Raw genomic sequence first — 21,416 nt, 5'->3', positions numbered from 1 at the left:
TCACATATAAGATGAGTCCTTTTGCATCGAAATAGTCTTTGTTCAGATCGTCAGGGTTCAAATTATGGATTTTTAATAGTCGTATCACAGTGGACTTGAATACAAGACATTTGACCTCACATTACAATGGATTTGAATAAGAGACCTTTGGCCTCGTGCTTTAACCACTAGATCAACACACGTATACAACTTATAATATTTTTATTACCATCCAAAGTAAACCAATGAAATCTCCGGAACAGGAGTCCCCTCAAATGGAGAAACTTTCTGTGACTATATTTTATTACCAACCAAAGTAACCAATGATATCTCCGGAAAAGGAGTCCCCTCAAATGGAGAAATTTTCTGTGACTATTTGATAAATGCCACAAGACCATATTTCGATTATTAATAAGAGATGCATGCAAGGATTGCTAGTACAAATCACACGCCTGTTCTATCAATATTTCAAAGCGAAACATAGCATAGTACATTATTTTGCATCCTTGGACAAGAAGGTGCTTCCACCAGTTGAGCGGGCATTGGTGAGTTCGTCGACACAATCCCCTCTTTCAAGAACAGCAGCAGCACCCATGCCTGATCCTGCAAATCCAGTACAGATTTCATGTATACTTTCATGTCTAAAATCCTATCCACTTCGTACAAGAGCAAAGATGGGGTCGGCTACCTATGCACATGGATATGACGCCAAATCGACAGTCCTTGCCACGACGTTTCATCTCATTAAGTATTGTAGCAACGCAACGAGCCCCTGAAGTGGAAGTGAGAAAGCAGATTGTTTCATCAATCAATCCAACTACCCATCATCCTCTTGGACTAATGTCGAAATAATGTATTACCTGTAGCTCCCAAGGGATGTCCAAGGGCCATTGCTCCTCCATTTACATTTACTTTTTCATTATCAAGGTCTAGCTTTTTGCAGCAATATACGAACTGGGAAGCGAACGCCTGTATGTTCAGTGGAAATCAGGTTATTTTGAAGTTGCCAAACTACTGCTGCTGTTATTATTCAGTCACCCAAATACCTCATTTATCTCGAACAAGTCAATGTCCTTAAGTTCGAGACCAGCTGACTTGACTGCAGCTGGGATAGCAACAGCTGGGCCGATACCCATAACGCCAGGCTCCACACCCACAGCAGCAAAACTCCTACACGCAAAACACGTTAAGGTTTGACAAGCTTGCAAACCAAATCTATGCTTAATAAAGAAAACATGGCAAAAGTGTATAAAGACTTATAGTGTTTGTACACCATGGAAATGCATAATGATGATACCAAATGAAGAATTCATGTGGAGAATGTCTGCAAAAATAACACAAGCACACCTAACTAGATTTATACAATATGTTCTATTTTTTAATGTAGGTTGTGAATTTACTTTTAAAAGACACAATAGATATTCAGGTTTTGTCTTCTGTGATCTAGGTGCAAAATTGAAGAACTGTGTAAACTAGATCAAAAAATTTAATGTACTAGAGTAACAAGCATACAGATCCACAAGGAGGCGTTCACCTAAATACGCCAAGAATTGGAAGCCCCTTTTGCATAGCTAAACTTCGTTTCATCAGCAGAACAGCTCCTGCACCATCACTCACCTGACTTGCATTTCCTGAGAAATCATAAGGTTATTTTAGTCGTAACCCAACTCAAGAAAGCATCATCTATTCATCTACCAGATAGGTCACATGGCAAAATAAGTTAGATAATTCTTTTACCAGCTGTTGTAGTTCCGTTGCTCTTGAATGCAGGCTTCAATTTTGCCAGGTCCCTCATGTTTGTGGTTGGTCGAATCCCATCATCTACTGAGATTATAACAGGTTTTGCCTCACCGGTTTTTGGGTCAACAATCTTCGAAGAAATATTCATGAGCCGAAACAACCTGAAGGTAATATCTATATCACATAAATGAATATGTTGCAAGTTCAGTTTTACCTTAGTAGAAACTGGAACGATTTCATCTTTAAACTTCCCGGCTGCCCTTGCAGCAGCAGCTCGTTGATGAGAGACAACCTGTTGCCATTTCAAGTAGGTATTTCATTCACCGGTTTGAGATAAAATATATTGATTTTTAAAGACAATGAAGAAAACTCACAGCAGCTTGATCCTGTTCTTCCCGAGTTACTCCAAAGCGTTCTGCAACATTTTCAGAAGTAATACCCATTGGAAGGAGACAGTCACGAGCTTGAATAAAACTCTCTTTCTGCGAATAGCAAATGCCAGTGAAAGTAGTCAGTTTTCCGAGGCCTAACATGCATTTTGCAGAGAATAAAAGATATAGAATCCAAATTGCGCATACTTTTGGGTTATCTGACTTGAACCTATCAACATTGTCTACCGACATAGACTCCAATCCAGCAGCAATGCCTGTACGATATCAATAATGACCAAAGGTCAGAATAAGGTGTTTTAACCATTATATTGAGCGATTCATTGTTACCTATATCATAATATCCAGCTTTTATGAAGGCAGCGACATCAGCAACAGCCTGGAGACCAGAAGAACATTGTCTATTGACTGTTCTGAGAGGTACGGAATCTGTTTAGAAACAGTGTAAGAATTGGTTAGGAACAACCTAAAGAACAGAACTTTCAAATAGTCCGAAGGTGAAAATACGTGCAGCACGGTTGTCACAAGATTCAACGAAACTTGAAAGGATACATTATGCGGTAACATGAAATGTGAAAAAGAATGAAGCGAGATTTTGCATTCGGAGAAAATATACCAGGAAAGCCGGCATAGAAAGCTGCCATCCGGCACTCAATAGCTCTGAGTGAACCTGGAGCCAGGACTGTTCCTACAACTATATCTCCCACCTCAGCAGGATTAAGATTTGTTCTCTCGATCAACGCCTGCAATCAGGAGAAGATACAAAAATGGATAAGAGAAGAATAACGTAAGACGTATCTTATAACTAATTATAGAATCAAACCAGAGCAACATCTGACAACAAATAATATATTAGGGAAGTTTCAGCTAAGGTGCTTCTCTTATCAACTTTAAGTTATCTAACCCAATTTAGAGGGACTATTTTATGCAGACTGCAGAGAAGAGAACTATCATATACCGAATTCTAGAATGAAAGTATAGCATGATTTGAAAATAAATAACAAGAAACAAGTTAGGAAAGTTTCAACTAAGGTGCTTCTACTTTATGAAGAAAATAAATGTTTTTCCCAATCCCCATTATTCAGCAAATCTTGTCCCAGCTGATAGTTGTCTTTGAATGAAAACTAAAGCTTACTTTTAGTACAGTGGCAAGCAAATCATCTGGAAGGGTATCCTTGAACCCCCCTCGCTTAGCTTTGCATATGGCAGTTCGATAAGCTCTGGAAGACACGATAGATGCATGAAGCACTTAGTAGGTTGCAAGTTTTTACAAGTCCATATTCCAGTAAACAAAAGGATGGATAATAATTACAGTAAGACAACAACTCACGCAACGATAACAATGTCATCTCCGAAAGCCGTTGTTCTTTGATAGGCACCACCATCCCCCGCCGAACATATGGAATGCTGTTCAGAGAAAATCATGATGATGAATGGGGTTAAGATTTCATCTATACTTACTAATAGAAAAAGAACCTAAGGCATCCTAAGGCACAACTTGTGGATTACCTATTTTACCCCTATTACATATTTTATTTTAAGGTTATTTTACATATTATATATTTATAAGAATATACATTAGATATTACACTTATTCTATATGATATATATATATATATAGCTATTGATAAGGCTTATAGATAAATATATCCATTCAATAAATTATCTAATAAAAGTAATGAATTAATAGATTTTCTAAAATAATAGATTATCAAATAAAATAACATTAATTACACGTACAACGTACTTTCTTTCTGCTAGTATAATTAAAATACTGCAGCAATTTGATGCCTCAAGATCATTAATCTGTTCTTTCGTGACATTACCAAATATTTGTGCAACACTGAAAAGTTAATATGTTCTTTACTGCCTTGTTTACAATGAGCAATCACTTACTAGTACTTCATTTTACAGTCACCTTTTTGGGTTGTCAATCCACTAAACAGTTTATACTTGTATGATATTACTATATGTTTTCTCTTTTAATTACAGAAACTAATATTCTCCGTTGAGTCGTTGACAAAGCTAGTTGAAATTCTTCAAAATAATTTTTTTTAGAGAGAAAAATTCTTCAAAATAATTGAAGAGTGTAAATTTGGTAAGAAGGCATGTGTTAATGGATGAGACGAAATAACTGACGTCTAAAATTTCCCAAGATAGAATTGTCTAAAAGTTTTCATTTTTGTATCCAACTAAGCAACAAACGACATCGTTTTGATGCTTAGGTGGAAACAAAATGAAAAGAAACGATCCAGGTCAAACTCCGGCCGGATAAATTATTTTCCTGTCAATCAGAATTTCGTATAATAGACATTTTATGAAAATGCTTAAAGTTGAGGTTTTTTTAAAGAGAAACCAAAAGTTGGGATATTTTATTAAAAATGATGAAAGTTGAAAACACCATCAGGATTTGGCAATTTCACTGAAAGAGAAAGCTGGCGATGCAACCGACACCGAGGATCATAGCATTCGAGTAAAATCTAGCAATTCAACTAAAGAAACACACCTCAAATGGAGTTTACAGAAAAAATAATAATACTGTAATAAAAAAAAGTCCCCCTCAAATAATTCAATCACATGGGAATTGAGTAGATCAAGAGAGAGAGCAAAGCGAAGAAGAGAAACTCACGGAGAGAGAAGATTGAGGGTTATGGCGAGAAAAGGAAGTGGGTCGCAAATGCTCCAGCAGAACTCTCTGTCTGTTGATTGCTTTCTCCATTCTCTCTCTCTCTCAGAGTTGTTGACTTGAAGAAATGAAATGGTGGTTAATTTAAGGGAAACAGAGGCGCAAGGACTGCTAGTGCTAGTTGAGGAAGTTTAGCAGATTGTGTGGTGGTCGTGGACGGTGGAATTCAAACGCTAATTGCAATTAAATTTCTCAGTAACTTTGTTTCACGTTTTTCACGAATACTTTATCTATATGAGATGGAGATGGAGTATATTAATAGGGATTGATTATAAATTATAATAAAAACTCTCCTTTGCATAAAAAAGATATGAACAAAACAAATTGTTATAATTATTAATTTCGTTTAGAATGATAATATTAAAATGATTACAAATGTACACGGCAACGACATATAATGCGCACAACAATAAAATATAATGCAATAATTAAACGGTTAATAAAAATGCACAATGGATATTACAGGTAAAAAGTGGACTATAATTTTGATGCAGTTAGCAATAAATTTTAGAATTAATAGTATTTTGTATCCCCACTATTAACGTTTTTCATATAATGTGTCTTAATTTGTGCTTTTTATTTAAAAATCTTGAATTTTCAGCATTTTTCGTTGAATGGCCTGCTATATAAAATTCGATAAGGGAAAAATGATTCAATTCGTCGGAGTTTGAGGTGGATTTTCTTTTTTCACCCATCATAAAAGTAAAAATAAAACTATTTCATTGTGCCCACAACTTTTAACATCTTTCATAAGATATCCTCAATTTTTATTTTTTATTTAAAAATTTTGAATTTTCAATATTTTCTATAAAATATCCTTACATACAAAATTTGATAATTCTATGTCATGATCCAATTATAAATTATCAAAATTCATACACCTTATAGGTGGTGCACGGGTTGTAGAATCTTGAATATAATCATATCGAACACAGTTTGTGGCCACATCCCAAGCTCCAACTGATTGTGCTCAAGTAGGATGAAAGAATGATGAATCACACGTGATAACAAAGGCTCAACAAACTGCCAAGTTGAGACACTTAAAATTTCTCTTTTGTGAGTGTGGTGTAGTTTTTCCACCTTTGTGGGGGTAGTGGTCTCGCCTGTGTGCGGTTATTTTTTCACCTTTGTATGGTGTAGAGGTCCCACTTGCATGCGGGTGATTTATTTGATTAGATAATAGATACTTCTTGTAATTCTTTTTTTTTTAAAAAGGCTCAACAAACCTCTCAAATTTATTGCAGTCAAGCTATGAATTATACACCACCAAATTGATAATTGAATATTGTAAATGATGTGAAAGCTTCTTTGGATATGTACGACCTACAAAGCTTATGGATTTTGATATTTTTATAATTCGACTAAGATGTAGAATAATTGAATATTGTATAGCGGAACATTTTATGAAAAATATTTAAAGTTTGAGGTTTTCCAATAAAAAAAATGAAAGTTTGAAATTTTTTATGAAAAATGCTAAAAGTTAGGAATAATGGAGCACTTTTTTTTAATGGTGAGTTGAAAAAAAAAAAAAAAAGTCAACTCAGACTCCGGCTAGCCAAATCATTTTTTTATTACCAGATTTTGTATAACGCGCGGAACATTTTATGAATAATTTTAAAAGTTTGAGAATTTTAATAGAAAACGTAAGTTTGAGATATTTTATAAAAAATGTTAAAAGTTGGAGACACAAAACTTTATTAATTAACCCTAATTTTTTTATTACAGGATGTAGCATAATTCAATAAAATTATAGTTGGATAAATTGTAAGATTATACTTATGAGATTATTTAATCATATATAATGTTACAAAATGAACAATATAATATTAATATTTGTTTTTTTTTTTAACTTTTGGGGAAGGGAGAGTAGTGGGATTTGATCCCTGAACCTCACTATTCGTAGACAGGAATTCGCACCGGTTGGTGTCCCATTGGGACAATATTAATATTTGTTTCTTACCATTATAAAACTGCTATTACATATAACTATATAAAAAAATCATATGTTATATAATAAAACTTTGAATTTATAAATATTTATTTATTTTTACTTTATCCATAAATATTAGCATATTAAGTATTAATATAATATAAAATAATAAGAACATTAATATATAATAATCAATTAAAGATCTATTGAAGAATAGTAATGGAAATGTTGGACGCTTGTGAGTCTCTTTTGAAGAGAAAATGATATTATTATAAATTTTACTAGTATTTGACTTTTATATATGCAATAGATACGTGGGAACGATTGAGGAAAATAAAAATATAATCAGCCTCCGATTTTTTTTAAAAAAACTCACATGTAGTTTATTTTTTGGTGTATAAGATAATAACCACCCATACATACGAAGAAAACTTCTCCAATATTTTAGTGTTTTGAGTTCCCTTATTTGATTATATGAGGTGTTCTCGTAGAAAGTTCTCTAATTTCATGCTTAATAGTTATTGGTTTAGGAGATATTTATTTTGCAGGATTAGTCTTGATAGATAAAAATAATAAGGCTAATCCCTTATTTACTTTATTGGATTCAAACTTTGAGATATTCCAAAATTATTGATTATTTTTATCATTTAAATTAATTTTACTATCTCATCAAAATGGTGAAATTAAAGTAATCTTACTTTTGAGAATAAAATAATCAATCATTTATTTTATCAATCGTGTAAAGTAACTGACCCTTAATGTCATTCCAGCTTGTAATGAAACTGGAAGAAGCATGCCCCATCCCACGAATTTAAATCTATAATTATGGATTGTTCGATTTTAAACACTATGTGAAGTGGCCGGGGCCGGGATGAGTGGTAGTTGGAACACTAATCCTCTCTCTTCAATTACTTTTTCTATCTAATACTTGATGGGTGATGGCTATGCTTTTTAAGGTGCGTTCTATTAAATAGAAAAGGCAAAGGGTCACATCTTCGAAAAAAAAATATGCTATTTTAATAAATTTTAGATAAAAATGGAATGCAAATGTTTTTTAGAGATATCTCAAATAATATTTTTTTCAGAGAAGAACATATATATTATATTTCTTCATTTTTTCAAAGCATGATGAGAAAACAAAATTGAGAGCTTTTTTTTTCTTTCATTTTTTTTTTGATCGGACAAAGTCATGTTAGATGTTAGTAATTAGTTCCCCATCCACTCCAAAAACCACTCTTCAATTCGCTCCCAAGAGGAATCGAACCCGGGTCACTTCACTTAAGTGAGGACCCGGTGGCCAGTGGGCAAGCCCATTTTTTCTTTCATTTTTACTTCCATTAATGATAACATTGTAAGGTATTAATGTGATAATATTTTTTATATGATATTGATGTGATAAACTTGTTTCTTTTTTGTCATAAAGAATATGAGATAAAACATAGGGACCATTAAAATGTGATGATTTTACTCCCTCCGTCCAACTAGAATAGACTCAATTTTTTAAAGTATGGAGATTAAAAAACTTATTTTGAGGAGAAAAGTGGTGCGGTCCATACCAATTAAGGGCGTGTTTGGTTTTGGGTAAGAGATTAGTCAGTATAGTTAGTAAACTATATTATTATGTGTTACTAATATTGGTTGGTTGCTTGCTATTATGGTTTATTAATCATGATTTTCGTTTGGTATCCATATTTCTAGGTTAGATGAGCTTAAAAATGGACACAATTGTAGGGCCATATTAATTATCCTGCGTAATCCAGAGGGGGAGGGGGCGATATTAATTATCCTGCGTAATTCGAATTTTTAGCTCAGGGCCTTCACATATCGCAGGACCGTCCGCATAAGTTTATAGAATACCAAATTCTAGATTATTCTATATTAACTTAACTAATATGCTGTAAAACCCAAAACCAAACGCCCCATAAGATAATAAGATAACTATGGATAAAAGATATAGAGATCCCCTATCATCTCATCTCTAACAATCCACTCGACCAACTTTACATAACATCAGACGCAAAGGTCAAATTCTCAACAAACCTTTGCTGAATCTCGTCCCAACTTTCCATGTGATTTCTGCAAAATAGAATATTTTCGACTTTTAGATTGACCAAGAAAAGCATTCAAACATACCAACATTTCCTACAAATTTCGCGACCCACGCAAGGTTAATTGAACCGAATCGAATCGAATAGTGGTATGTTTAAATTTGATTTGTTTAGTATCAAATCGAATCACGAATTTTATTTATGGAATACTTTGATGCTCACGATATATTCAAAATATTGATTATTTTTTTTAAAAAAATAAATTATTTCATTCAAAATAATAAATATATTAATTATTTTCTTATAGCAAACATAGTTTGTTGAAGATTTAATACAATTATTATTATTTCTAGTAGATAAATATAACTTAAAGAACGTTTCACGATCTAATGAGCCGAATACTATTATACTACCAAGCTCAACTTTAGTTTGTTTATTTATCAAATTTTTTTAAACGAACTTTTTTCGAGCCGAGCTCCGAATAGTTTGCGAGCGGCTTAGTTTGTTTACAGCCCAACCATATTCAGATAGTTTCAAAATATGTACAATTGTGTTAACTAATTTCGACAGAATAAATTGAAAATTAAAAAAGTGGCTGAAAAATGAAAGCAAGATATAGTCTCCAAGCTTCCATTCAACAAGAGGGTTGTAGGAAGGGTAAATGCCCTCATCATGCCCAGCTTCACTCTCCAAAAACAAGAAAAGAAAACAACGAAGAAATGAATCTGAAACAACTCAACAGATGTATCGGCATGCCAAAATAGAAAGGACAGAAAAACTATGAACAATAGAGGAAGAAGATACAACATCACAAAACTTCTGCACCAGCGGCTACTATACAACATTCGCCCCTTGACTTACATTGTAACATTGGTCACTTTTGCCTGAAGTGCGGCAGACATAGATCTCAACATGTAGGTGATCTCTGTAAATGAAGGCCTCGTCCCAGGATCAGCCGACCAGCATTGTTCCATAAGCTTCCTCCACTCAGGATCACACCACTCAGGAATTGAAGGGCGAAGGGTATTCTTAACGATGCCTCCTACATGCATACTTTATACTTAAGTCCGATAAAGGATGATAATATTAATAAGTGACAATCATCTATTACAATACAAACTAGTTTATCTGACTCCTTACGTTTCTTACGTAAGAGTGAAAAAAATATAGGAGGAGCAGACGAGAAAGTCATAGGAGCGCACCTATTGAATTATATCACATAAATATGAAATGATCTCAAGAAACACTTGCTTCAAGACCCACTTATATATCACATCATACCAACACGACTGTGTCCAGTAAAATTCTTCAAAGTGCAATCTTTATATATTTGGAAGGTTGTTAAAACGTCTAAATTAGTCTAATGATAGATTCTCTGCAAATACACCCAATTCCTTACAACTGTGTTTTACCCGTTCTTGAAAGTAACAGTTCATATTGTGTGGGAACACCTCCTTTCATCTTCTAAAGAATGTTAATATATTTTCTGAGAAGTTTAAAGCATTAACACGAACCACAAGCAGACCTAAGCCTTCCTGCTAAATGTTTCAATGTTCAAAACCATGTTTTGAATTCACCAATTGAGGATTATAAACAGAATCAAACACAACTCTAAAAAACTTTCAGCTCTAATTCCAGTGGGCGATTTGAGATAACATGCTGCAAGGAATTCACCTAGACTACCAATTCAATGTCACATATTAACTATCTTAGTGACCCTACTGTGCATATGCCATCATTACATCAGCCACACAGCTGGAATAATCTTAAGCTTTGGCTCTCTATCTTAACACATCAAAAAAGTTCAAGCTACTAACTTTCTCATGCTAATTCCTATGTTCATGGTATGATATTCTGCGACAATCTTGAGCAAGTAAACTTAGCCCAACAAAAATGAACACGCGAACCAAAGTGCAGCTCCAGCCACGCCTGAGTTTCCATCAATAAAACAACCTCTTGCTGCTCTAAAACCTTAACTACTTCACATATTACCACTCCCAACTCCCGAGAATGCTTTAATTATGACATGTGATTCTAGTTAGTGCTTCAACTTTTTATATGGCCATTATTTGTAAGCTCCCCAGCATAATTGTAACTCCAGCTATTATTTCCACATAAACCAAAGATGTTTTTTGTTGCATAGGATAAGGCGTTCAACTTACCAATGATAGCGCCACAATGCATATTCGCGTAAGGTTCCTCACCAGTCAGAATCTCCCACAATACTATGCCAAATGAGAACACATCAACCTGTTGAAAATAAAATTACCTATTATATTCTTCTATCTCAGTGACTGCCTTAAATTTCATTTTTTTTTAAAAATGATTTGCCTAAAATTAGCAAACAGATCGGAGATTACTACAGTAGCTTCTTACCTTTTCAGATACCCGATTAGTACTTCCATTCAACAATTCTGGTGCCATCCACGGAAGTGTTCCTCGAACACCACCAGATACCAGAGTATTGTGTTTAATTCTTGAAAGTCCAAAATCTCCTACCTGTAGACAACTTAGTCATCACCAGAAACAAGCAAAGGGAAACTTTTCTTGACAAAAATAAGATAGATCACATTGTAAAAGATTCATCTGTTTTGCAGTGATGAAAATCAGTGCAATCCACCATACTTATCCTAAAGCAATCTTATTTTGTGATAAATTGTTCAGTAATACTAAATTAAGGACAAATTTTGATATCATATAGCATGCACATTTGATAAGCATTTTGGTTCATATATTGGTGATCTCTATCTTTTTAAATGATCAAAGGGTCATAGCATTTCTAGACCATAGATAATTAGAACTTCAGTTGAAAGTGAATATACAAGCGACATATTCCAGACTAATGGACCAACAATCTCCTGTTTCTCTAGATGATCAGAAGTACCTTGCATATAGGTCGTTCAGGATCTCTCAAATTAACTAACAAATTGTCACATTTCAAATCGAAGTGGACAATATTTTTTGAATGCAAGTATTCCATGCCAAATGCTGCATCCATGGCGATTATAAGCTTTTTACGATGATCAAGTGATCTGCGTGTAAAATTCAGAAAATCAAGTCCCAACTATAAACTCAAGGCTGCAAAAATATGTATAAGTAAAAGAGGTGCCAGTACTTGTCCTTTCGAACTAGAGCCGTCCTAAGTGATCCATTTGCCATGAATTCAGCTACAGTTGCCAAAGTTCCTCCTGCACCATCTGGCACCACCCCGTAAAATGCAACAACATTTGGATGGTGCAAATTTGATAGGATACAAGCTTCTCGCCAGAAGTCTTTTGCCTACACAAGAAGAAAAGACAGTAAAAGTTCATTTTTCATGTATGTTACATCACAAAGCTTCTGCCGTGGATGTAAGGACATGAAAGTTCCGAAGAGAAATTGTAGATGACCCACCAAACGTTCTTGCTCCGATAATCTACCAGAGAAACAAGTTTTCTTTATTCTCTTAATGGCAACATCTGTTCCTCGCCATTTACCATAGTACACTGTCCCAAATGTACCAGAACCCAACTCTCGCAATTCTTCAAGATCAGCATTTTTAATTATCTAAAGACAAATCACTGATAAGGTGAGTTAAGAATCTCAAAAGAAAACTAACGAAATTCCAGGCACGAAAAATTTCACTGAACATTTAGCTTGTTGCATCCAAGTCATCTGCTTAGCTATGGAGGTGGAAATGGAAATGCTTAATGCATGGATGCAGATGATAAGACACGGTTAAAGTAACAATGCTTTAAACTCATTTTCAATAAGCCACCCACAGGAGTTGAGGTAAATGCAGGCTAGGGTGGGCTGAAGCCTACCCCCATTTTTATTTATTTAATAATTATTAAAATTGTAGAATTGAAGTAAGAGAGGGGGAGGGGAGACAAAGAACACCCATCCCCTTTCTTTTTTTCCTTTTTGTTTCTTTCTTTATTCTTTTAATTTTAAATTAATTTATAGATTCCTTTTTTTTTTTACTTGTAATCATATTTAAATTTGATAATTACTCCTTAGCCTAATACTTAAGGAAAATTCTTATTTCTTCCCTTTTGTAAGATTAGAATATATATTTTATAAATTGTAGTAGCAAGTTTGAATTATATATTTATATATTGTTTTACTAAGTTTGAAACACACAAATTTATGTAGATATTTTGTGTGCAGAAGAGCTCAAATTTGATTCAACCTTATAGATTATTTGCAAATATTTAAGATTACATTTCCCTACACTATAATCAACAATATATTAGTTTTGGTTGATACGAATATGAATTTCACCTTGCAAACCCCTATTTTTCCAAAAAAAAAAGGGTTTGAATTCAAGATATTTTTGTCAGAGTTTAAAATATATATTTTCAATACAGGGAGAACATCATTTTAATCTATTTTGGGAATGGGGAAAAAAAGGGGGGGGGGGGGGGGGGGCTAATATGACATAAAAATGTGTCTTTTAACTAAAAAAAAGATAAAAATAATTTGGAATGACGTTAGTTACTGACATGCCTATAATGAAAAAAAACAGGTAAAAGGAATTGGTTATCGTCTTTCCTTTTATTATTTTCTCAAAACTGCATAACAGCCACTGTTACACACAGCCAACCCCAAACCAAAATCCTGGCTCCACTCCTGGCCACCCATAGTAATGACTAATGACAACAAGCAAAAAGTTTTGTGTAATATGGTGTGATGTAAAAAAATCAACAAGTGTTATTATTTTATCAACCCAAATCCACAGTATATCTTCTTTTCAATACTAAGTCCTTCACTAGACTAAATGGGAAAATCAAAATGCTCAAATGTGTTTCTTCAAGACCTTCCCAATCTTGAAAAGGATTTTAAAAATTTAAGAAAACCTAGAAACTAAACAAAACATGTAAACTAGATGAAGAACTCAACATCAATTGCTGAATTGCTACAGAAGGGAAAATGGAAAGCACACCTGAAGACCATAAATATCTGCTTCCATTTCAGCTATCATTGCATCACTGAACAATTCATCATCGAGACTGTCAGCATTGACATCCTGCATCAGCGAAGGCAATAACATGATATGCTGTACAGGTGAAGATAATGAGATGATGACGCAGAATTACAATCAGACAAAAACTGAATATTGCCTGAGAGTCCAAATCAGGTGAAGCATTTTCTGGTTCTGCAAAGGGGGAGAGTATCTTCACATTAGCAGCAACTGAAATTACTGGAACAGTGGAGGGTGGCATTTCAGCAGGTGGTGCATTATAATTGACCGGTTTCTGTAGAACCTGCTTGACTCTATTAACCGCCTGGCTATCTTTTGATTTTTGAAGCTCATCAGAATTTCTGATACAATCCAGATTTTCAACTCTGTGATCGGCATAATGGGACAGATCATCAAAGAGGGAAACTTCTCCCTTGAACAAAGCAGAGGTGTGAGGAGTCCTGCTCCAGCCTGCATTTTCAACCAAATTTTCATGCCATCTAACCTCAGGTACTTGACAACCAATATCGACTAAATCCTCAATAGGTTTATGGGAAATGGTCTGAGGTAAGACTAAGCCATTATCATGTGACAGTTGTTGAGAGCTATGGACAAGTCCCGCAACTTCTGAGTTATTGGCCCAAGATGAATAGCTATCTAGGTCACCCTTTGAGGTTTTCCCAAAATAATTGATTTCCTTCAACTCCAAAACCTTTGATCGTGGCATGTCGACCAAGGATGAGGCAGGGGCCAAACTATTGCAGACCTGCGATTGTTCCTTTGGTAACTCAAGGTCAATGCAGGGGACAGGTTCAAGGTTAACATTCTTCAATCCCTGTGTCAGCTCCTTGGAAATCACAGGTAAGTTGCCACTGACAAAAAGATGATGGCTAGCATCAAGTTTATTCAGTGATTCAACACTTGATGCACATTGATCATCCAAATTTTTCAACTTTGAATTTTGATGTGATGCCATTACTGAGACAGGAGTAGTTGTCTCCGCAAGGAATGCCATACTTTGGAGCTCAGTATTAAGAAAGTCAGCATTCCCATGCAACTGTACAGGCTTTTCTGAAAAAGCAGCAGATACTTCGTAAAAGGATGATTGATGTCTTACCAAGTTCAATGAAAATGAGCGTGTCATATCTTCCTGAGAAGGCCAAACAGATTTTTCTCCCTGTTCCTGAAGCTTGGAATCAGAAAAGGCATGAGGGATTCCATGATAACTAACTGGGTCAATAGATGCAGGCAATAGTTCCACCAAATTATCAGGTCGAGGAGGAGAAGTTTCAGAATTAAATGTATTTTCCACAATGGGAATCCCCTCCTGAGAGCATAACACAATGTTTCTATTACTGTGCTCCACTCTTTGAGGACCCAAATTTTCTCCTTCTAAAATCAATTGAGCCATCATATTTGGTTGGACAGTGTCATTTTGATGGATTGGATTGTGTGACTTCATCGAATTTACAGCCACCTGAGGGGTGTGATAACTAGAAGTGCTGTAGCCAATGGACTCTTCTGGTGGAAGTGGTATTGTCTTGACATTTGTCATATGACTCATATCAGCTTGCTGAACAGGAAATGGCGTTGATGAAGGAAACCTAATAAAATTTTGCGACTTGTCGGCGAGGGTTTCCTTGATCTCCAAAGGATGTAAGGGGAAGGGGAAGATTTTGTCATTCCTTGAATTACTTTCTGCATTAGGCATCAAATGGTCCATTTCACCAGCAGAAGATTGCCCAGCGTATTTCTGGGGATTATGATCAGTTTCAACCATGCCATTTACAGCAACAACATACTGATAGTTTGTGTCACTCTGCTGAGTAATGTTGGCATCAACGGCAACAGGGGTTTCCAATTCGACCAAAGGAATCAAAAAGATACGAAGTCGTTGAGAACCCTCAGGCTTGTCAATCCCATAATATTCATCAATCATATTCTGCATGTCCTCATCAGAAGACACGGATATAAGGGCATCAAGATCCTCCCCTGGAAGCTGATACTTGATTGAGTACGGCTGATTGCACATTCCAGCTATTTTCTTCATTAATTCCTCCCATGAAGGATTCTTACTTATGGAGATTATGCGTGTCTCTCCTCCCACATACCTGAGTTTCCCATCACTTGGTCGGGGCAATATTTTACCACCAAAACTGCACAGGATCTTTAGCTTCCCAGACTGAGAACCATCAGAACATAATGATCTAGATGAATCTGATTGACTTAATAGTGGAACAGTGGACACTAAACTAGCCTCGTCATTGCACACTTCTGATGTCGACTTGCTGGGTTTGTGTCCATTAGCACTAATATTCATGTAATGCAAGCTTTCATTACTTACATGAACTCCAGCATCAATCTGTGAAGTAGATCCTTTTGCAGAAGCATATTCTGTAATGTCAGAACCACATTCAGAATCCATTCTTGCCAAACCAAGAACTCTTGCAAGCTCCTCATAAACCATTTGGCGATCCTGGACATCTGGAAAACCGACATTCTCCTCATAGCTGGGAGTGACACCAGGCGCTTCAGTAATAACTCTAGAAGCAGCACATTCTTGAAGAAATTTCATGGAGAACTCCTCTCCAGTCTGAATAGATATATTATTTACTTGTTTCTTTATTGGCGGACCATTTCTGGGTAAAGTGTCCAATGAAACTTGCTGAGCACAATGACTATTGATGCCAGGCGGCCCGCCAGTCATGGCTTCAGCAATGTCAGTAGACCTATTTAGCTGTTGCATCAGAGTAGTTTATGCAACCTTCCCGATTCAATCGAGAAGAATAAAAAATGCTTTGCTATCTAAATAATTACGGCCAAATTTCCCATATTTTCCTGTATGGCCCCTAAAATTATACTCCAACATCAAAAGAAAGGAAATCTAAACAGTTCCTGAGCTCTTCCACACATTCATTTCTGATTATCTAAATCTCTTTAACTACTTCACTGCCCTGCTCGACAACTATTCATATGTAATCAATAGACTTTCAAACGCACATAACAAAATGAAAAATCACCATATGGTAACCAAATTAAGTAGCAAATATAATCTCATACGTTATGCACAAGTCAGAAACTATAAAAGAAATCCCATAAAAATCAACCGATCAATTATCCCTTCCTCCGATATATCCTTCCTCTCCAGATCATCATTCAAAATTGATTATGTTGAGCAACTTGCCTGGGACACACCAAACAAATATCAACACAAATAATTATCCAGTAGAAAAGAGTTGAAAACCAAACCAAATTCAAAAAACAACACTGAATTAAAGCAAAGTAGCCATCAAATACTGAAATTCCGTATCAAAGAAGAAGGGTAATCTTGCAGTTAGCTTGCTCACTTTTTTGTGTCCCCTGATCGATTGTTTTTCGATCGGTAGTGAAAATTCAACTCTAATCAGGGGAATGGATAAGATTGTGCGCGGTAGTTTAATATTGGATCACCAGAAAGGAGAGAGAGGGGAGGGGGGAGTTGAGAGAGAGAGAGAGAGAGAGAGAGAGAGAGAGAGTTGCTTGTGTGTACAGTACTTAGTTTTCAATTACTGGGGCGCCGGAGCTGCATTTCCGATAATTTAAGGCGACCTCAAACCCGACCCGATATATGATCGGATCCTTCGGTAGGCTAACTTAAGCTGGACTTCAATGTTACACTTTTGAATTTCAAGTGTACCCCAAATTTTATAACCCATTACTTATTTTTGTCATAGCTTATCTATAATATATTAAAATAATTTTAAAATTGAGTCGTAATTTTGTGAATATAATATAATAAAATAATTATTTATAAATTATTTTTTTTCTTTTATCTTCTTATATTTCTATTTTATTTTATTTTTTAATTGTGAAATTCGAATAATTGTAAAATATTTGATATGCATATCAAATCAAAGATCACAATCGAAATTTTAATTAGATATATTTTATGTAAATATTAGATTTAAAATGTAAATGATATATTTATTTAAAGATTAAAACTTAAGAAACCCATCTTTTTTTTTAATAAATTTATTTTTCAATTTTTTTATTTTTTTATTTTATTTTAAACTTATTTTATTTTTTTTATTTTTCATAATAGTAATTTTTATTATTGTGATTTTTTTATTCAACTTTAATATATTCAGTTGAAATTATTTTTTTATTTCAATAAAATTTTTATATGATAATTAAGTTGGTATTAATTCTATTTGCAATTTTATATATGCAAATACTAAATATGACCAAAATTCCAAATTTCCAACCCTTTAGAACCATTGCGATGGTCCAGCTAGAGGTGGTAAAGCGGCTAGAACCATAAGATATTAAAAATAAAATTAAGATCACAATAATAAAAATAAAAATTGATATTAAAAATAAAGAAAAATTTACAAAAATAAAAATTGATATTATGAAAAGACAAAAAAAGTTTTAAAAATTAAAAATAAAATTATTCAAAAAAGATGTGAGAGAGAGGTTTTTTTTTTTTTTTTAATAATCTTTAGATAGTAGTATAACTTTTATACTTTAATAAAATATTTACATAAATCAAATTAAAGCTTTTATCGTGACCTTTAATTTGATATGCATACTATTAAATATGTTACAACTAGTTAAATTTCAAAATTTTAGAAATAAATAGAACAAAAAAAAAAAAGATAAGGGAAAAAAGAAACAATGTAATTTACAAATAAATTATAAAACTTGCTCACATCCAATGATTCCCACCACAATAAAAAAAACCTTTATTCTGATAATTTAATAGTATTAAATAAAGAAGTTCAAAGGTCGCGCTACAAGGGACTCGAACTTGAGACCTTTGGTCTTAGGCATTAACCCTTTATCGCTTCGCCAACACACACATACACTACAACAATAAAAACTTGCTCATATATGGATGTGCTCATCACATGTTAACTTGTGACTAAAATTATAAACTCTAAGGTAAAGGTACTACGAGCAGGGGCGGAGGCCGTCTCCCCCAAATCAAATTTCCTCACTATTTATATGTATAATCCATTTTTTACCCAGACTCATATGTAAAATTGCGAATGATAGTAATAAAATTATTTGCTTCCGCCACGATCGTGAGAAATAGTCATAATGTGCACATTTATTGGTAAGACACATTCACTATAATCAATAAATAAGAGATCAATAGGGTGTTTGGCTAAGCTTATTTTAAAGAGCTTATAAGCTCTTGGAGCTTATAAGATGTTTCAAAAGCTTATAAGATGTAGTTTTCTAAGAGCTTATAAGTTGTCAAAGTGTTTGGATAATTGAGCTTATAAGCTAGAGAGAGAAATATTTTTTTAGAGAGAGAAAATCGAAGAGAAATGAACTTGAATGATATATGATGAAAATAATAAATTATAGTTGAAAAATATTTGTAAAATAATTATTACATATGAGATTATAAAAAAATAAGTTGGGGTAGAGAACTTATTTTTTTGGGTGCTTATAAGCTCTTGGAGCTTAAATTTGAAGCTTATAAGTTGTTTTGAAGCTTATTTTGTCAAACACTTTGAAGGAGCTTATAAGCTTCTGAACAGCTTATAAGCTGTTTTGAGGAGCTTATAAGCTCAGCCAAACACCCTCTAAGTGGTTCGAGTCACCACTTAAGAAATTAAGGATGATCATTGATTAAAAAAAAAACAAGTGATTGTTTTATTAATAGTAAAATATAGGAGTACCAAAACGTGAGTGTCTTAGAGCACTCCTAGCAAATCACCTAAATGCATCACTAACTCTAAATTTAAGCTAAAACAATTGAAAATGAGATAAAAAAAGTGCATCCAGCAGATCCACTAAATTGGATGGGGCCCACAAAATTTTTTACACCTACCTAAATTCAATCTTAAATTTACACTCACCTTAAATTTATTTTAAGCTTATAATTAGTAGGGCCACACATAATTATTATTTTTATGTAGAAAATATGAGATCTGGTGTATGTATTTATAAAATCGAGATCCTAAAATTAAATAGGGAAGCTTTAGGGAGAAATATAGGAGCATAATTTTGAGATTTCTGCTGGGAGTGCTCTTAGAGCATCAACAACGACGGGTGCAATGGCGGGATCGAACCCGGCCTATTGCACCCGCCACCGTTGCCGCACCCGGGTGCAATGGAGGTGGAGCAAGCGGCCACGCCGAGTGCAAAGGAGGGGTGGTGGCAACACGCGCCCCTTTTCAAGCAAAAATAAAAATAAAAATAGCAAAATTGAAAAAACAAATTTTAAAATTGAAAAAAATAGCAAATTTTTAAAAACAAATTTTAAAAAAATTAGCAAAATTGGTGGATGCAAATTTTTTAAAAAATACGCTAGATTTTTAGGATTTTTTATTTTATGTTTGTTTTAATTTAAGCAATTTAGGATTTTAATTTCTTGTATTACAACTTTAATTCAATCAATGTAGGATTTAAATTTGAATTCAGTGAAATTTTAATTTATCAAGTATTGTAAATTTAAAATTGAAACTAGAATAAAATTACATCAAAAATAAAATTAAATTCATTGCACCCAAGTGGGTGCAATACCATTGCTAAAATGGGTGGCATGGTTGTTGATGCTCTTAGCCACTAGTTTTATGTGGGCGGAGTCATCATAACTCAATACCTAATTATTTATTCACCCAACTCCAAAAAAAGGGAACATGAAGAAACAAGCGTCTTATAGCCTTCATGTAGGAGTGCAAAGCCAAGCCAAATATTATTATGCTCAACATGCTCGAGTTTAATTCGTTTATCATCGAATCAAGTTTCGAGCTGTATCTATTAAACATTTTAAAGTTGATAGGCTAAGGCTTAATCGCGTTCAAACAAAATTACACATATTTAAGCGATCTAGCGTATATAGACTCTACATTCGACTGTATTATATGAATAGTTCACACAAATATCATGTTATAAAATGACATAACTTTGTAGCCTATTTTTTTGTGTTTGATTTAATAGATGAGATATATAAAATTGATAAGATTGATATGATTGGAGGGGTGATTAAACAATTCACCCAACTTTGGGATCATAAACAATCACTCATTTGGTGATTATATAAAGTCGAGTTATCAATCACGGGCTCAATCATATAAATCAAATATACATAACTTAATTAAGATCGATTATTTTATCAATCATGTCTTATCACTCAAATCAAATAAAAAATATAGGTAGTAATCTATCAATCATGCCTTGCTACCTATTCTTTTAAGAACTGATTTCACATTTCCTTGAATGGCTCTTAGGGGTTGGACCCGTAACTTGAAAATGACACACGAGCCATGGTTATGTTTGAATTTAAAAGCCAATTCAAAAGGCATTTGTCTTATCTCAAAGTCGTGTCGGTTCACTAAATATTTGCGGGGAAATCGTTTTATTTGATTTACGCATTATAGTACTCCCTCCATCCCATGAATCTTGACACGTTTTTCTTTTTGGGTCGCCCCACGAATCTTGACACATTTTTAAATAAGGTAATAATGATTAACTTCTCTCTCTTACTTTATCACTTTTATTACTTTCTCTTTCTTACTTTATTACTTTTATATTTTATTAACTACACACTTAAAACACTAATCTACAATTTCTTAATTCCCGTGCTGAAACCAAACATGTCAAGATTCGTGGGACGAAGGGAGTATGTACATAAAGAAAATTGATTTTTTTATTTTTTTTCTTTAAAGTTAAAATACCTTTCCCATAAAATATGATAAAAATAATC

The 21,416-nt window shown here is 33.9% G+C and overlaps 2 protein-coding genes across 2 annotated transcripts; both read right to left on the bottom strand.

Annotated features, from left to right (window-relative positions):
* Window positions 1–255: 255 nt before the first annotated feature.
* Window positions 256–5,090, bottom strand: LOC130995461 (3-ketoacyl CoA thiolase 1, peroxisomal-like). Its single transcript, XM_057920744.1, has 14 exons — window positions 4,738–5,090; window positions 3,439–3,515; window positions 3,244–3,328; window positions 2,725–2,851; window positions 2,439–2,537; window positions 2,298–2,365; window positions 2,094–2,201; window positions 1,934–2,011; window positions 1,717–1,849; window positions 1,514–1,610; window positions 1,026–1,149; window positions 840–948; window positions 668–751; window positions 256–582 (listed from the first exon to the last, which is right to left on the bottom strand). Exons 1-14 carry the CDS (start codon window positions 4,825–4,827, stop codon window positions 473–475), a joined length of 1,389 nt encoding a protein of 462 aa, XP_057776727.1. The 5' UTR covers window positions 4,828–5,090; the 3' UTR covers window positions 256–472.
* A 4,285-nt stretch (window positions 5,091–9,375) lies between these two features.
* On the bottom strand, window positions 9,376–17,377 carry LOC130995460 (uncharacterized). The gene is made up of 9 exons (XM_057920743.1): window positions 17,062–17,377; window positions 13,875–16,898; window positions 13,697–13,780; window positions 12,166–12,318; window positions 11,888–12,051; window positions 11,657–11,804; window positions 11,149–11,271; window positions 10,935–11,022; window positions 9,376–9,814 (listed from the first exon to the last, which is right to left on the bottom strand). Exons 2-9 carry the CDS (start codon window positions 16,458–16,460, stop codon window positions 9,630–9,632), a joined length of 3,531 nt encoding a protein of 1,176 aa, XP_057776726.1. The 5' UTR covers window positions 16,461–16,898; window positions 17,062–17,377; the 3' UTR covers window positions 9,376–9,629.
* Window positions 17,378–21,416: the final 4,039 nt, after the last annotated feature.

The sequence above is a fragment of the Salvia miltiorrhiza genome, chromosome 7 (genome assembly GCF_028751815.1).
Source record: "Salvia miltiorrhiza cultivar Shanhuang (shh) chromosome 7, IMPLAD_Smil_shh, whole genome shotgun sequence".
Lineage (NCBI taxonomy): Eukaryota > Viridiplantae > Streptophyta > Magnoliopsida > Lamiales > Lamiaceae > Salvia > Salvia miltiorrhiza.
Note: the sequence above shows the minus strand (reverse complement) of the source record. Positions and strands in the feature narration are given on the sequence as shown.

What these genes read in the sequence shown, in the direction of transcription:
- LOC130995460 (XM_057920743.1), bottom strand. Translation starts at nt 16,460, where the DNA reads ATGCAACAGCTAAATAGGTCTACTGACATTGCTGAAGCCATGACTGGC. An exon ending in CAGATATTTATGGTCTTCAG is followed by an intron (nt 12,319 to 13,696) that starts GTGTGCTTTCCA and finishes ATTTGTCTTTAG; the next exon opens with ATAATTAAAAATGCTGATCT. An exon ending in CTGAACGACCTATATGCAAG is followed by an intron (nt 11,272 to 11,656) that starts GTACTTCTGATC and finishes AGTTGTCTACAG; the next exon opens with GTAGGAGATTTTGGACTTTC.
- LOC130995461 (XM_057920744.1), bottom strand. Translation starts at nt 4,827, where the DNA reads ATGGAGAAAGCAATCAACAGACAGAGAGTTCTGCTGGAGCATTTGCGA. An exon ending in GATGACATTGTTATCGTTGC is followed by an intron (nt 3,329 to 3,438) that starts GTGAGTTGTTGT and finishes CGTGTCTTCCAG; the next exon opens with AGCTTATCGAACTGCCATAT. An exon ending in CAACGGAACTACAACAGCTG is followed by an intron (nt 1,611 to 1,716) that starts GTAAAAGAATTA and finishes ATGATTTCTCAG; the next exon opens with GAAATGCAAGTCAGGTGAGT.